This window comes from Ochotona princeps, chromosome 10, assembly GCF_030435755.1.
Source record: "Ochotona princeps isolate mOchPri1 chromosome 10, mOchPri1.hap1, whole genome shotgun sequence".
In the NCBI taxonomy this organism is placed as follows: Eukaryota; Metazoa; Chordata; class Mammalia; order Lagomorpha; family Ochotonidae; genus Ochotona; species Ochotona princeps.
This window is the reverse complement of record NC_080841.1, coordinates 38,725,736-38,740,666: the sequence shown is the minus strand read 5'-3', so window position 1 is coordinate 38,740,666 and position 14,931 is coordinate 38,725,736. Positions and strand designations below refer to the sequence as shown.

The window sequence follows — 14,931 nt, the reverse complement described above, 5'->3', positions numbered from 1 at the left end:
CAGAGAGCACCCGGGTTTCTGTCAAGCGCCCAGTGTTCTTTCTCTTTCAGCTGCCTCCCGCTTCAGTCGGTCTCACTCACTAGGCCATTTTTGCTTGCCTGTGCCTGTGGAATTGGCGAAAGAACGAAGGGTTTCCCAAACAGCATCTCTCAGGCATAGGAGGTTGGAGGGGTGCGTGTGCAGATGCGGGCAGGTGTGTGTGGCTTTTAAAGAACAACCACCAATGTCCTAAAACCCTTTAATTGTCTTTTAAAAAACCCACCTTTAGAGAAAGTTCTATTGGATACAAGTGACAAATAGTTCCTCATATATTCAAGGTACTAATTTTAAAGTAATTTTAAAAGCATTTTTAAAGTACTGCATTAATCCAGAAAAGATGACCTAAAGGTGTCTTGCAGTGAGTAAAACAAAATTTAGAAAAAGCTTTCATGTTCGTCTTTCATGGATGCTTTGCAGTTTCGCTATAAAGATGCGACTTTGTTTAATTAGTAAATGGTTGATAGCTGTCCACTCTCTGCAGAAGTGTATCTGAAAACCCAGGGGAGTAATACCTAGAAGACAAACATTGCAGTTAGATCTTCATGGAAACACTTGGCACCATGGGCACCAAAGTTTAATACAAGTAATTATCTAAAAATTATTCTACTGTCAAACCCCAAATGCAGCCTGAATAGTTATGCTGACGATGCCCCAGTCATGCTAGATGCATGAGGAAAAGAGAGTGCTAGCCCATAGTAGGGAAAGGAAAGCCAGACAGCGATGGGATAGGCAGGTGGTGACAAGGGCAAGCTGCTCACGCCGGGGAGCTTGTCAGAGAGACTATGTATTGTACGGGGTGACTAAGGGTGGGTTCAGAGCCCAGCTGATACACTTGTTATGGAAGTTAGACCCCATAGACTATCGTAAATCAAGTTCTGGCATTAACGATCCCGCTAAGGATTCTCATCAGACCTGGTGACCCATAGAAACAGTTTCTAGGAGTGTAACGCACACTGAAGAACTATGTAGTAAATAGTCAACAAATACTTCTATCATACTAATCTAGAAAGGTAACCATTTTCATTGGTTCTTGGCCATATGTATACATATATTTACATTTATAAATTGAACATTTCATAAATGATTTACTAAAAATATTAAATTATTGATTAATGAGGTATGGGATGTATTACATGCCACAGAAAGAACTTATATGCATATAAAAGTATGTCAAGTAAAATATGGCAGTCATTCTAGAATATGATAGATGGATTTTTTAAATTTAAGGGAAATAACAATTTCACAATTTCCCCAGCACTCAAAAAAATTAAATCTGCAAAGGCATTTTCTCCAGAAAAAGCCTAACTTCAGGGACTTGCTTTGTCCTTTGTTCGTTATCATGACATTAGATGTTTGATTTAAAAGCTCATACCAGACATGACACTTATTTCTCCCAAAGCTTGTCAGGTCAGGATGAGCGAATCAGGACTGTTTTCTCAGCACTGTGCTTGTAGGCAGTTGGGGTTAAACAACTACACACCCATGCATGAAAAGACACCTTGGGGGTGGCCAAGCAGCCTGGTAGTTAAGATGCCAGTGTCCCAGATCAGAGTGCCTGGGACTTGATGCCCAGCTTGGGTTCCTGACACCAGTCTCCTGAGGGGAATTGGGCCACCCTCATGAGAGAGCTGGCTTCCATTTCTAGCCCACCCCCCGCAAAAGCCCCATCTCAACTAGTGCCCAGTTGATGCTAAGTTCTCATCAGGAAAAAGTTTGGTATCCTGTGTAGCATTAAAAGTCATTGAAACCTAACCAGAGCAATGTCTGCATTTTCTGTATTTGAAGAGAGAGACAGAGAGAGAGACAGAGAGAGAGAAGAAAGAAGGAAGAAAAGGGGACAAAAAAAATTCACCTGACAAGAATTTATCATCAAAATAAAGTGAAAAGTCTGTGGCTAAGAGCTGCTGTTTTGTTTTCCAACATCATTACAACATTCGGTCTCATACACCTAATGCCTTTAATTTCAGTAAGAAACAGAAGTGCGGAAGGACAATAACAGATGTTTACCGAATTGAATTCTTCCTGTGTGGAAGCCCTTTGGCTAAACATTATCTCATTTAATTCTAGCTCGATGAAACAGGTAATTAGCTTCATCCACATTCTTGCAGATGCACAACTGTGGCTTAAAGGGTTAAATATTATCTCTGAAGTCAGGCAGTAATTACTTGCTACTGAGATCCCAGTGCGGGTCTGTGTGACACCTCAGCCATAGTTATTAGCCATACCCACAGAAAAGAGGCCGCGAGGACAGAGGGACTCCTCCCTCCAGCTGCCGGCGCTGCTGCCTGTCCCAGCTCTGAATGGCCTTCAAGAGGGTACCCTTGCTTGCAGACCCATGCAGACTGCGGGCTAGTAGTAGATTGTTATGGTGCCAGAAGTGTGCTGAGTGGCAGGCTGCACGAAGGCCTCCTTCCCCAAATTAGATGCTTCCCCAAAGCCACTTCCCCTCCTTCATCTGGGCAGAGACCCAAAAGACAGAGGAGGGTTAAAAAAAAAACACCTGCTGGGTGTGAAGGGGCCAGGCTTCAGCCTTCCAGGCTGGCCTGGGCCTCTTTCCTCCTAAACCAACTGCCTTTCTGAAAAACATCTGAAGATTACTAAAATTGGGAAAGCAATACAAAATCAATATTTAGGCTAATGACAGATGAGAGACCGGATCCCTCCATAAACTATCTTGTAAAGAACTCCCTCCCTTGGGAGAGTTACCCCCAACACCAGCCTCCCCAACCGCAGCACGTCTTGAGAATTACATCATTGCAAAAATAAACCATTTTAAAATTACATTTGTCCGTTTTCATAGAAAGACAGTGTTTCAAATATGAGAAGTACCATCTTACAGATTCCAACACTTTAGAAAACCATCAGAAATTTGAAAAAGCCAATCAGTCAAAATTCTTCATGTAGATTCATTCAGATTTAATCTCCTCCCCCTCCCCCACCCCTTCTCTAGAGGAAGAGGGGCGGGGGACATGCATCTTCTGATTCACTCCCCAAATGCCTGCAACAGGAGGGCTGGACCAGCCTGGAGCCAGGAGCCAGGAGTCAGTCTAGGCTCCCACGGGGGTGGTAGGGGTCCAGTCACTTCAGCCAACAGCTGCTGCTGCCTGTGCGTGCTTTGGGAGGAAGACACCTTGCAGAGCCAACCCCTACTTTAAATCACTGCTGGTGTACTCAGCCAATTCTTAAAATGATATCCTGGTTCACAGAATTCGAAAAGTTAAAAATTGACCATGGCATTTTGACAAAACACTTGATTAAATTGTAATATCACAGAGCTTTTTAAATTTCCCCCAGTGCTCAATTAAAATATGCCTAAAAGAGAGTAGTAAAAACATAAATTGAAAAGTTTCAAAAAGCCCTTCTTTTAAAGGAAACACATTGGTTGATTGTAATAGGTCATTCCATTTGGAGGTCCATTTTTCTATAGTTTTATGTTACAAAATTGCATTGAAAGTTTTCTTTTAAACTTATAAAATTCTCCCCAAAGAGACATATATTCCATGCATAAAAATTCAACTTATTAATTTTTCCTGCTAAAATATTTTTGTTTCCTTTATTTAGTAGTTCACACATTTTATATTATATACTTTTTACATATTTATATGTTTTATATATAGTAGTTTTGCACATTATGCTACACTAGTCTTTTGCTACATTATATAGGTTTATATATATTTTTTTCAGAGATGACACACTGGAACCATTTTAGTCAAGGAGTTCTCATAAGCCTCTCAAAAATGCATTTTCTTACTCCTCTCTCTACAATTCTGGCTTTCAAAATAAGCAAATAGATTTCCCTAAAAAACAGAAATTTATGTCTTCTACTAATGATGTGAAGGATTAGAGGAGCATAAACAAGCATGTTTTTATTTTTGTAAGCATTTATCAAGGTTCAGTTTCCAGTTTTTTGGAATCAATTTTCCAGGCAATTTTGCTTTTACTTATTTGTGGTTTAATGGTATCATTGTCCATTAGGGTTATATGAACTATGGGGCTTAGGTCTAACACCCTGCAAATCAATGTCATTAAAAAAAAAAAACATATCAGGGCCCGGTACGGTAGCATTGCAGCTGGAATCCTCACCTTGTACATGCCGGGATCCCATATGGGAGTCAGTTCTAATCCCGGCAGCCCTGCTTCCCATCCAGCTCCCTGCTTGTGGCCTGGGAAAGCAGTCGAGGATGTCCTGAGGCTTTGGGACTCTGCACTCTCATGGGAGACCTGGACGGGCCTCCTGGCTCCTAGCTTCAGATCAGCGCAGCTCTGGCTATTGATGCCACTTGGGGAGTGAATCAGTGGACAGAGAATCTCCCTCTCTGTCTCTCCCCCTCTCTGTATATCTGACTTTCCAATCAAAATAAAACAAATCTTTAAAGAACATATCAGCCTTGAAAGTGGCATTCTGCAACAGTACTAGAGGGAACTGCATATCATAAAAAAAACATCATTTAAGTAAAATTTGGTATTTAAATGCCAACTGCCTTTCCCTCTCCCTTTTTTACTCATGGTAACCCTGTTCATGTACAAGGGAGCTTAGGGCAGAGAGATAACAGGCAAGGAACTATGAAAATCTGAATCTACAGGCCTCTTCTAAATTAGATATGCACCACTTAGCAACTGCTGGTCTAATTTCAACTCCGTATTTGTGTACTCATTAGTAAACACATGTGAGAGTAAAATGAAAACATCTGAAATAGCTCTCCAAGTCGGTATGAAAATCTGCGTGTCAATCAGATCGCCATTTTATTACACAGCTTGTAAGGGTGGAAATGAGATCAGGAATCCCGCGAAAGGACACGCTAGCCTCACGGATTTCAAAGTGTATGCTTTGACAGCAGATGTGAATCTGGATTTGAAATCAGAAAAACTACATTATGTTTTTTTAAAAATTATTTGAGAATCAGAGTCAGAATCAGGGGAAAAGAACAACAGCATGTCTATTCACTGATTCACCCTGCCGATGTCTGCAACAGCTGGAAGCAAGGTACTCCAACAGGGGACACAGATCTTAGCCACAGGACGAAATGCCCACCCCTGTAAGAGAGAACTTCTCCAAGTCCCTTGTCCCCACCTTACTATTTCTTCTGGGTAGCAATTGTTAATATTGTTGATGTACTCCTGAAGGAGAGAGCCAGGTTCTGCTTTTATCTCTTGAATCTTTTTAAGTCCACCACTTGTCACAAAAAGTCTCCGGGCTTTACTGTCATGCGGCAGCACCTGGAAGGAAGAACCCCAGGAACATGTTAGCTCTGCTGCTCTGGGTCAGAGCCTTGCAGAGTCATCACAGTGTGTCGGAGAGAATGCAGGAGAGCGTGTGAGCCCAAATCCGCTGCTCATCTGAAGTGAAACGCAGTCCCCCCTGAAGTCCTTTAGACTTCTTAGGTGGTTGAAGCAGATGACAGGGTGTGTGAATGCCATTCAAGGTGCTGGAGAGCCATGCGAGGTCACGGCACTGCTTGCGATGCTACAGGCAAGCACCTGCAGAGCAAGATGCAGGGGCTTGCAGCACTGGCATCCCAGAAGCCTCCCTGGCCCCCTAACTGGTCAATCCACATCTCAAGCTTTGTTTCAGTGACATCAAAGCAGTCACACTGGGCCGATAGGCTAGCTGCTTCTCTCGGCAGAATGTCCTCTTCCACCACCTACTCTCATCTCTGGGTTATCACCTCCTTGTTAAGACTCAGCTTTTTAAAACTCAGCTCAAGTGTTTCCTTTGCAAAGAAGTCTTCCCTGGGACACAGACACACCCTTCGCTAAGGATGAACTGGATCCTGGTCCCTCTGAACCCCCCAATCTCCTCCACCCCAAACACTCTGTGAAAACACTATCAGTGCATTGCCACATCAGATTTTAATTACCCGCTTATAGGTCTGTCATGCATAAATGTCACTGAAGGCAGAAACTATGCATTCACTCATTCAGTGACTCATTCAGTCATTTCCCTCATGCCCAGTGACCGACAGATGCTCAACAGATGTTTAACAAATGAATGAGTGAGCCAAGCAATGGGCAAAGAAAAGCAGATTAAGGAGACAGATGTTAAGGAGATAGAGAGTAATCGGAACGGTAGGGATCTGCAAATCCAAAAGAGTATTTTAAAAATCAACCTTTGAGAATGTATGGGGGCAGGAAGGACTAATCACTAAGTTGTGATCAAATGTGAAAGTGCTGCAGACTAAAGCGTGAGCAGGTGCATGGCGAAAGTGCATGGTGTGGAAAGCACATTGCTACAGGTGAGGCAAGCTTGCGGGGGGTGGGGTGAGAAAGTCAATACTGCATTAAAACTTGAGCGAGGGGCCAGTCCTGTGGCACAGCCATTGAGCCGCCACCTGTGATGCAGGCATCCCCTAGGAGCCAGCAAACCAGTGGCAATTCAAGTCTCAGCTGCTTAGCTTCCTAAACAGCTCCCCACTAACACGCCTGGGAAAGCATCAGGAGGTGGCCCAAATGCTTGGGCTCTTGTACCCATGTAGGAGACTGGGGGGAAAGCTCCTGGCTCCTGCTTTCAGCCTGCTCCAAACTCTGGCTTTTTTAGCTATTTGGGGAGTGAACCACCGGATGGAAGATTCATTCTGTCTGTCTCACTCTGTTAACTGCTTCACATCAATCAATCAATCTCAATAAGAGAACTGGCTCCATTTTCCCCTGGATAATTAAGCTGTTTTTCTGCATTACTGGCTGTTAGTTGACTTCTAAAGGGCGGATCCCAGTGAATTTCCTTTGTCCAAGTTAACTCAAAGAGGGAAAAAAATGACCAATTTTTCTTGGAAAGAAGAGATGAACTCAGAAGGGCACCTTGAGACAGCTTCAAGAGAACGGCTGCTTCCTGTGACTTCTGGCACTGGAGGCTGAGCAGCTGGAGGCCGAGGGAAGCACTAAGAAAACTGAGGCTCCAGAATCTGCCTTTCAGATGGGCGCTGACAACCAAGTCTACCTAGCTAGAACGACAGACAGCTGTCGTCTGTTATTTTCAGAAATACAACCTGCAAACAGCACTATGCTTCCTGCAGCATTAAAATGAAATTGCTCCATTCCAGTTAAGCAAAGCCACTTACATGTTTTATCACTTAAGAAGCAATTTTATAAACTACTTCTCAGCCTTTTGGTTAAGATTAAATGTAAGAAATGACTTTTTGGTTGTTTCTGGTTTTGTGTGTAACCTCCATTGGGATCTAGTTCTTATTGTGGAGCCTCTTGTTTAATCTTGACAATGATCCCGTGAAATAAGCACTCTTTGTGCTTCTATTTTGGGGGTGGGTTGACTGACTCCAAGCCTGGAGTGCCTATCTGCTGTGCTCTGTCATCTGCCCAGACCCCCGTTCCTGGAGTGTTTTGGGTGGAGCATGATTTAACAGCCACCTGACCACCTCATCCCTCATCCCTCGGTGCCAGCAGTGGTAATCTCTGCTGGATGTGCCTACCTCCAGCAGCCTGACCTGTCTTCCCTAGCATGGCTAACTGTCATTTATAAGACCTTTGCAGCATCTCCAAGGTGACGGAGACTTAAAAGACACGGGGAACATGACTCAAAGTTACCATCTATGTGAATTATTTGTACTAAAAACGTTGTGTATTGGTATACTACTTACTTCTTCAGAACACTGACGACAAAAACAGTACGAAGCTGGTGAAAACAATGAGTGTTTTATTAGTGTGTGGATTTTTGTTGTGTGTGGTGTAGATCAGTGCAAGGTCTCAGTGCAGAACAGAGCTCAGAGGTATCCAAACACACGGGTTGGTCCGAGCAGCTCTCACCTTGCTGAATTGCTCCAGCACGTGCTTGAGGATGTTGGGGGGTGCGTCATACAGGAGGGGCTCGAGGGCTGGGAGGTAGATGCACTTCTGGAGGATGTTCTTGATGGCTTTTTCACTCTAATGAGACATGAAGCAAAATGTGAACAAGAAAATGAGTGGGTCAATGGAAGCACCTCAAGAATTCATCATGTCTCAAAGTCCTGGAACTTGAAGATAGAATGCATTTCCCAGTCCATCCTGCAACTATCTTGTTTTTAAAAATAGTTGTCAGGAAAACTCCTTCCACTTTGGATTAGTCATCACATGAAGCCCTGCCAACTGTCTTGGGGTTAAGCCCTGAGTGCTACACTGTGTCACTGAAAAGACCTGGGAGGAAATTAAAGTTTTAAAGCACAAAGCTATAGCCTGTAAATTAAGATGTATCTTATTTTACTAATATAAATTTTAAATGTATGGAAACTGAAATAATGAATCCATCCTGTTTCTTTTAGTCAGCTAACAGGAGCAAAATAACTTAGTGTATTCTAACCTGTCATTGCCAGGTAATCTCTCCACGCCAAAACATTTTTCAACTTCCATGCATGCAGTTAAACAGGTCCACTATGGGCATTACTCACTTAGCAGTCACAGAGAGCTGCTACGGATCACGGAGCAGACTTACCCATTCAAAGAGAAAAGCACAACAGATCCAGTTTCCTCAATTGCTGAGAAAAGCTCCTCTCGGCAACAGGAAATGTCCCCCTGAACACACACACACACACACACTGCCCACTTCTCCAGTTCTCTCTTCCAAGTGACCCCACACACAGTACCATCCCCCTGACCCCTGCTGTAACTGCTTTACCACCAAGACCACGCTGGCTTCACGAAGGCCTGCTTCCCTGACGTTTCACAACACGTGGGTGTGGCTGCTCTGTGCTGGAAACCGGTCTGCCTGTGAGGTTCTGTACTTCAGTGCATCCTTGGGGTCCTCGCTGCTAACCTGTTCTCACTCTGAGTCTTTTGGGATCAGAATGCTTAGTGATGCTCTCAGAGAAAAGCATCTTTGATTCCCACACCATGAGTTTTATAATCAATCAGTAAATGGGTTCAGAAAATACTTTCACAGCATGTGTGTTATCAGTTGAAGATCTCTTCAATGTAAGATTTCCCAGAGACCCAGACTGAGGAGTCTTGGACCTCTTATCTCTCAACATCATTTGTCTTCAAATGTTGTTTTATGAATCAGATGGAATACAATGATACAAGAAAAAAAAAAAGAATCCAACCCTTCTTTTTCCCCACAAATAGAATAGCCAACATTGGCTCAGTTCCCAACACACCTTACAGCATCAATGCAAGCCACCTTGATACGCTGCAGATCTTAGCAGGCCAACCTAACTACTCCAATCAGACACATGATTTACTAACTGTATAGCAGAAATCACATCCACTGTGCCACACTCTGATTTTAGTAGTTCCCGGTTGATGATGCACTGTCAAGTCATGAACAAACAATTCTAGAAGGAATTCAACGACACAGGAAATTCACAAGCTATTACTGGTTTTCATTTAGAAGAACTCAGTTTCCTACTATATTCTTCCAGAGAGGAATTATGTGTGTGCTGTGATTAATAATCAGCTGTATCATCCACTATTAGCTAATTGAGGTTGTGTTTACTTGTCTAATTCTGATCTTAGGACTTCTTTTTAGCAACTTTATATTGAGATATAATTTACTTACTCTAAATTCACTCGGTTCAAATACACTATTCAATGATTGTTAGCAAGTTTATAAAATTATGCAATCATCTTCTCAATCTAATTTCAGAACACTTTTCCTCATCCCCCAAAATAAATCTCATGCCTGTGCAAGGCACTTCCTATCTTTTCCTGCTACCCATCACCAACCAGCTGCAGACAACTACTGGTCTACCTTCTATAGGATATTTGACTTTTCTGGACATTTTGTAGATATGAAATTACACAATACGTGAGTTCATTCCTCAGATGACCACAATGGCCAGCACTGGGCCACGCTGAAATCAGAATCCAGCAGCCTTATCCAGGTTTCCCTTGTGGATGACAGGGGCCCAAGCACTTGACATATCCTCCACTGCTTTCCCAGGTAACTTATTTTTTCATTTTCTTAATAGTATCTTTTCTTTAATTGTTGCTATTAAACAGTCTTAATTCGCTTTATTTTTCTTCTGTAAAAACCTGTGTTGTAGCCACAGCAAGTGCCTGGATTCTCACACACACACTCTGGTGTGGGTCTCTATAATTCCTAATAGGAATACATGGTCAGGAGATTAGGGGTCAGGCGGCTGTAGCCTTGGAGATGGCATCAAAGGGGCCCAAAGTGACCCTGCAGTCTTTGACTGAGATGTGGCAGCCGTCAGTGCCAACCACCAGTGGGAGCTTCTTGGACACAGGGGCCGAGACTTTGGCTGCCTCTGGGGGTAGGAAGGAGGCACTACCACAAAGCCCCTGGTCACCATGTAACAGAGCGGTATGGGACTGGCCTATTTTGTTCCTCACCACAACCTCTCCATACAGGCACAGTGGAGACTTTGGTCAGACGATGGACCCCTGGACAGTGGTGGCTAGCTCCCTGGAGCACTTCACTCCCAGGCTGACAAGATCACTGTGGTCTCTGATGGTGGCAAATGCCTTGATCCTGGTCTGGCTGGCACCAGCACAATCTTAAAAACCCAATTCTCGAGTGATACCCTGAGGACAAAGTTGATCTCAGTTAGACTCCTCGACAAGCAGGGGGAAGAGATGGATCTTCTCTGGGGACTTGGTTCTCGTGTCCGTAGCCAGGCACTCTAGGTTAGTGTCAGAGAGCCACTCCTAGCACTTCCCTGATGCTGCTGTCAGAGCATCCCATTCCAGGACCCTCCTGCCGCACCAGCATTGCCACCATTTGGTGTTCTCTTACAGAAGTGTCAAGGTATCTTTAGAAGGACCAAACGTTTAAATCTTAATGAAACTTTAACAAGTTTCTCCCTCTGCTCTGCTTTATCACTTGAGTTTTAGGCACCATATCCAAGAGCTCATTCCATAATCTAAGGTCATGAAGAGGTGCTCCATTTTCTCTACAGGGTTGTAGTTGTGGGGTTTACATTTCAATTGGTGAAGGAGTTAATTCTGCTCAGCTTTTTGTTACCATAGTGAAATACATGCAGTGGACCATTTACCAAGGAAGGAGAGTTTCTATTTTGGAGCCTACCAAGTCCAAGATCAGATGGCCTCATATATCTGTTGGGGAGATCTTTGTGACTGTATTGCAACATGGTGAAAGGCACCACATACGAGCATATGGGAGAGGGGATGATCGTAAGACCAGATGAGAAACAAACAGAGACTGAGTGGGGTCAAATTCGGGCTTTTAAAACAATCCTCTTGGGAGAACTACCTTCTGAAGCACAGGTTCTCTGACCTAAAGACCTTCCACAGGGTGTCACTGCCCAAAGACTCCATCATCTCCCAACGGTGCCACCGTGAGTTGAATAAGCCTTCCACACAAAGGTCTCAGGGTTCATTCAGCATCCAATCTTCTCCAGGGTCCACATTCACATTACTACAAGAAAATCTAAGAAGTGTCCTAGTGCCATTTGTTGGAAAGACTAGTCTTTCCATGTTAAGTTGCCTTGGCATCTTTGTGAAAAGTCAATTAACTAACCATAAGAAAATCTATTCCATATTTTCAATTCCATTCATTATGTTTTTCTGCAAGCAAGTACCACATCACCTTGAATTGGAGCCATCAGCTGTAACTTGGTGGCACATTTTGAAATTGGATACTGTAAAAAACACAGTAGGTGACAACACCACTATTTTTTAACCTCAGCAATACCTAAAAACAGTAATTAACATAATAGAATTGTCAATACTATGTGAATACTTGCTACTACTTCAATGTTCTTTCACAGAAAAGGGGAATGATAAGAAATACTCATTGTTGCTTTCCTTTATGGGTAATTTTTGCTGAAAACTGTCTCAAATGTTTTAAAACTTAAACAAAAAGTTAAGCTGGAAAAGCATTCTGGTTCAGAGTTTCCATTATTAATACGGAGGGAGAGTCTGGGGAGCCCGATTTCCTGACTTTCAGTGACGCAGAGCTCTCTTAGATTTGACATTAAAAAACTAACAGGGCCCGGCGGCGTGGCCTAGCGGCTAAAGTCCTCGTCTTGAAAGCCCCGGGATCCCATATGGGCGCCGGTTCTAATCCTGGCAGCTCCACTTCCCATCCAGCTCCCTGCTTGTGGCCTGGGAAAGCAGTCGAGGACGGCCCAAGGCTTTGGGAGCCTACACCCGCGTGGGAGACCCGGAAGAGGTTCCTGGTCCCGGCTTCGGATTGGCGCGCACCGGCCCGTTGCGGCTCACTTGGGGAGTGAATCATCTGATGGAAGACCTTCCTCTCTGTCTCTCCTCCTCTCTGTATATCCGGCTTTCCAATAATAATAAAATCTTAAAAAAAAAAAACTAACAATAAAATAAACTTGATTTCCTTAAAATTTGAAATTTTTATGCTGTAAACAATACCACCAAGAAAGTATTTTGATGAATCACAAAACCAGAGAAAACACATGCAAATCACAGATCTTATATGACCTTTCTGAAAAGTCAATATTAAAAACATAAATAATCCAATTTTAAGATAGGCAAAGAATAGGGTCTGAAGATACATTTCTCCAAAGAAGATAAATGAGTGATCAATAGAAATACAAAAATCTCCTCAGCTTCATTAGTTATTAGGGAGCTCAAATAAAAACCATGAGGCTGCGGTTCATACCCACTAAGATGGTTCTCAGCAACAATTAAGATAATAATAAAGTTGCCAAGGTTGAAGAAAAATTGGAAGTCTCATACATGGTTTGTGATAATGTAAGAAGGCACAGCCACATTAGAAAACAGTCTGGTTGACAGTCAATAATGACCCAGAATGTTCACTTGTGGAAATGAAAATACACCAAAAAGTTATAGAGAAAGAGAATTATTTTGGTGCAAAAAAGGGAAAGCCAGGCATAGTTTTTTCAAAATATATATTTTTCCATGAGCTTTTTGGAGACCCCCAAGTCTGCTCAATAAACATATCCACACAAAAACTTGAAAAACAACCTCCACCGCAAATTATTCATCATAGCCAACAAAAGGGTGAAAATGACCAATTATCCAACAACTAGTGAATGAGTAAGCAAAACACGGTACATATTGTTTACCAATGAGAAGGAACAAAATACTGATAAACACAACAACACAAGAAGAACCTGGACACTCAGACTCAGTAAAAGAGCCATCCAAATGAATCTGTGACTCTACCTAAATGACATAGCCGGGAGAGGGAAATCCAGAGATAGAAAGCAAATTAACAGTTGCCTGGAGCCAGGCACAGGGCCTGTGGGATGACTGCTAACGGGTACAGCATTTCTTTTGTGAGGAAAGAAATGTGCTAGAATTAGATTGTATTGATGATCTCACGATTCTGTCCATTTACTAACAACCACACTTTAAACGGATGAGTTATATACTACATGAGTTATATCTCAATAAAACTACCAAAAAGTGAAGGAGGCACTATGCTCGTATAAACGATGAAATCAAGGAATCATCTTAGGAATGGTTTTGCAATGAAACAATCAATTGACTCAGACGCCAAACGAAGATGGAACGCTGCAACACAATGTCTCTACATTGAAAACACAGATGTCTGAATATTCTCAACATACGTGTAGGTAAGCTTATTGAGTAAAAGTGTATTAAAAGTTCTTACTGAGTTGTTGAAATAATCCAGGCGAGGGCACATGGTGAAGCTGTGTGACAAGAGAGAAACTCCAAGGGACTGTTGGCTGGATCTTTTTAGATTGGAACCAGTCTGAATATGCTTACAGAACTAGATATACTTTTTGTGGAGCTGGGGAGGAGGGTGAACTTCAACATGGCTTTATAATTGAGATGCTGCCACTGAGTAGCAAATAAGAAACACCATTAGATAATTCAGGACACTCTTGGATACACTTCCCTACTGAGACAATGTCAAATTAAACCAGCTTGAAGGAACTTCATCCTAAAGCCTTTAAAACAACTGACGAGAGACTTTGGAGAAGGAAAAAGAAAGATCAAGGCTATACAATAGGAAAATGTTTGAATGACCTAAAGCCTTGGAAACACTGTCCACAAGAGAATGACTTACAAAGATGCCACTTTATGATTTAAAACCCAAACTATTTCCTGAGAGCAAATAGTGCATCAAATGTAGGCAGAAGGAGCTTAACTTTCATTAAGTAACCTAATAAAATCACCTTTGTTAAACTAAAACCCAGTAAGAGCTGTCTTCAGAAAATGAAGCTGTCAGATTTATCTTACTCCAGAGGCATTTCTACAACATAACATCATGCTCATTCTTTCCAAACCAAGTTATGGAGAGCTTCCAAGGCTCCAGGTCGTGCACAGACTGCAAGGATCTCTCAGCCCCAGTCACCACACAGTGAGTGGGTCACATGTCAGCTCATCTCTTGCACCACAGCATTGCAAAACATGAAAGAAACTGAACGCTGTTAAATGCAGGAATTTGCAAGGATGGAGATCATCTTAGAGGCACTAACAATTTTCCATGGTTACTGTTGTAGCCTGGAGACAGCCTGTCCAAGAGGCCAAGAACCACTGCTCATGAGAGACAAGAAAAGGATGAGGAGGAAAAAGCTGGGTGGAAAAGGAGAAAGAAAATGATGATAATGGGTTACAGAAATAGGAGGCTGAACGGGGACTACCGAGAAAGTCTAAGATGATATGGCTATGTAAATTGGCACACTTGGATAAATCAGAACTGGATGTTTCTCACCTGACAAAGAGTCAGAGATTGGTCTAAGCAGAAAAGACCCAAGTGAGCACACAGGCTACCACTCTAGCTTTACCAAGCCTTGCCAAGGACCACGCTTGGCACTGGGGACGTGTAAGGGTAGCCCTGAGCTCTCAGTTGCTCGCTACTCGGATCCACAAAGTCTTAGACAAATTTTCAAAATGCTAATCTCAGAAATCAACTTCCCACACTGAGTTTGCAGAGAAGTAACACGCAGATCTAACCACATAAATGTAAATGCACCATTACGAAGCTTTTACATCAAATAAATGATGCATCATATGTAGCTTTCA

At 42.7% G+C, this 14,931-nt stretch overlaps 1 protein-coding gene across 2 annotated transcripts in view; it reads right to left on the bottom strand.

Moving 5' to 3' along the window:
• Nucleotides 1-345: 345 nt before the first annotated feature.
• Nucleotides 346-14,931, bottom strand: part of SPAG6 (sperm associated antigen 6) — a 59,048-nt gene continuing 44,462 nt past the window's right edge. The window contains exons 9-11 of one of the 2 annotated variants that reach the window (XM_004578878.3): nt 7,795-7,911; nt 5,111-5,256; nt 346-551 (exon numbers count right to left, since the gene is read on the bottom strand). In XM_004578878.3, coding sequence (XP_004578935.1) covers nt 482-551; nt 5,111-5,256; nt 7,795-7,911 — 333 coding nt within the window. In that variant the 3' untranslated portion in view covers nt 346-481. The remainder of the gene's footprint in view (nt 552-5,110; nt 5,257-7,794; nt 7,912-14,931) is intronic. The other variant, XM_058669321.1, reaches the window with a different exon arrangement.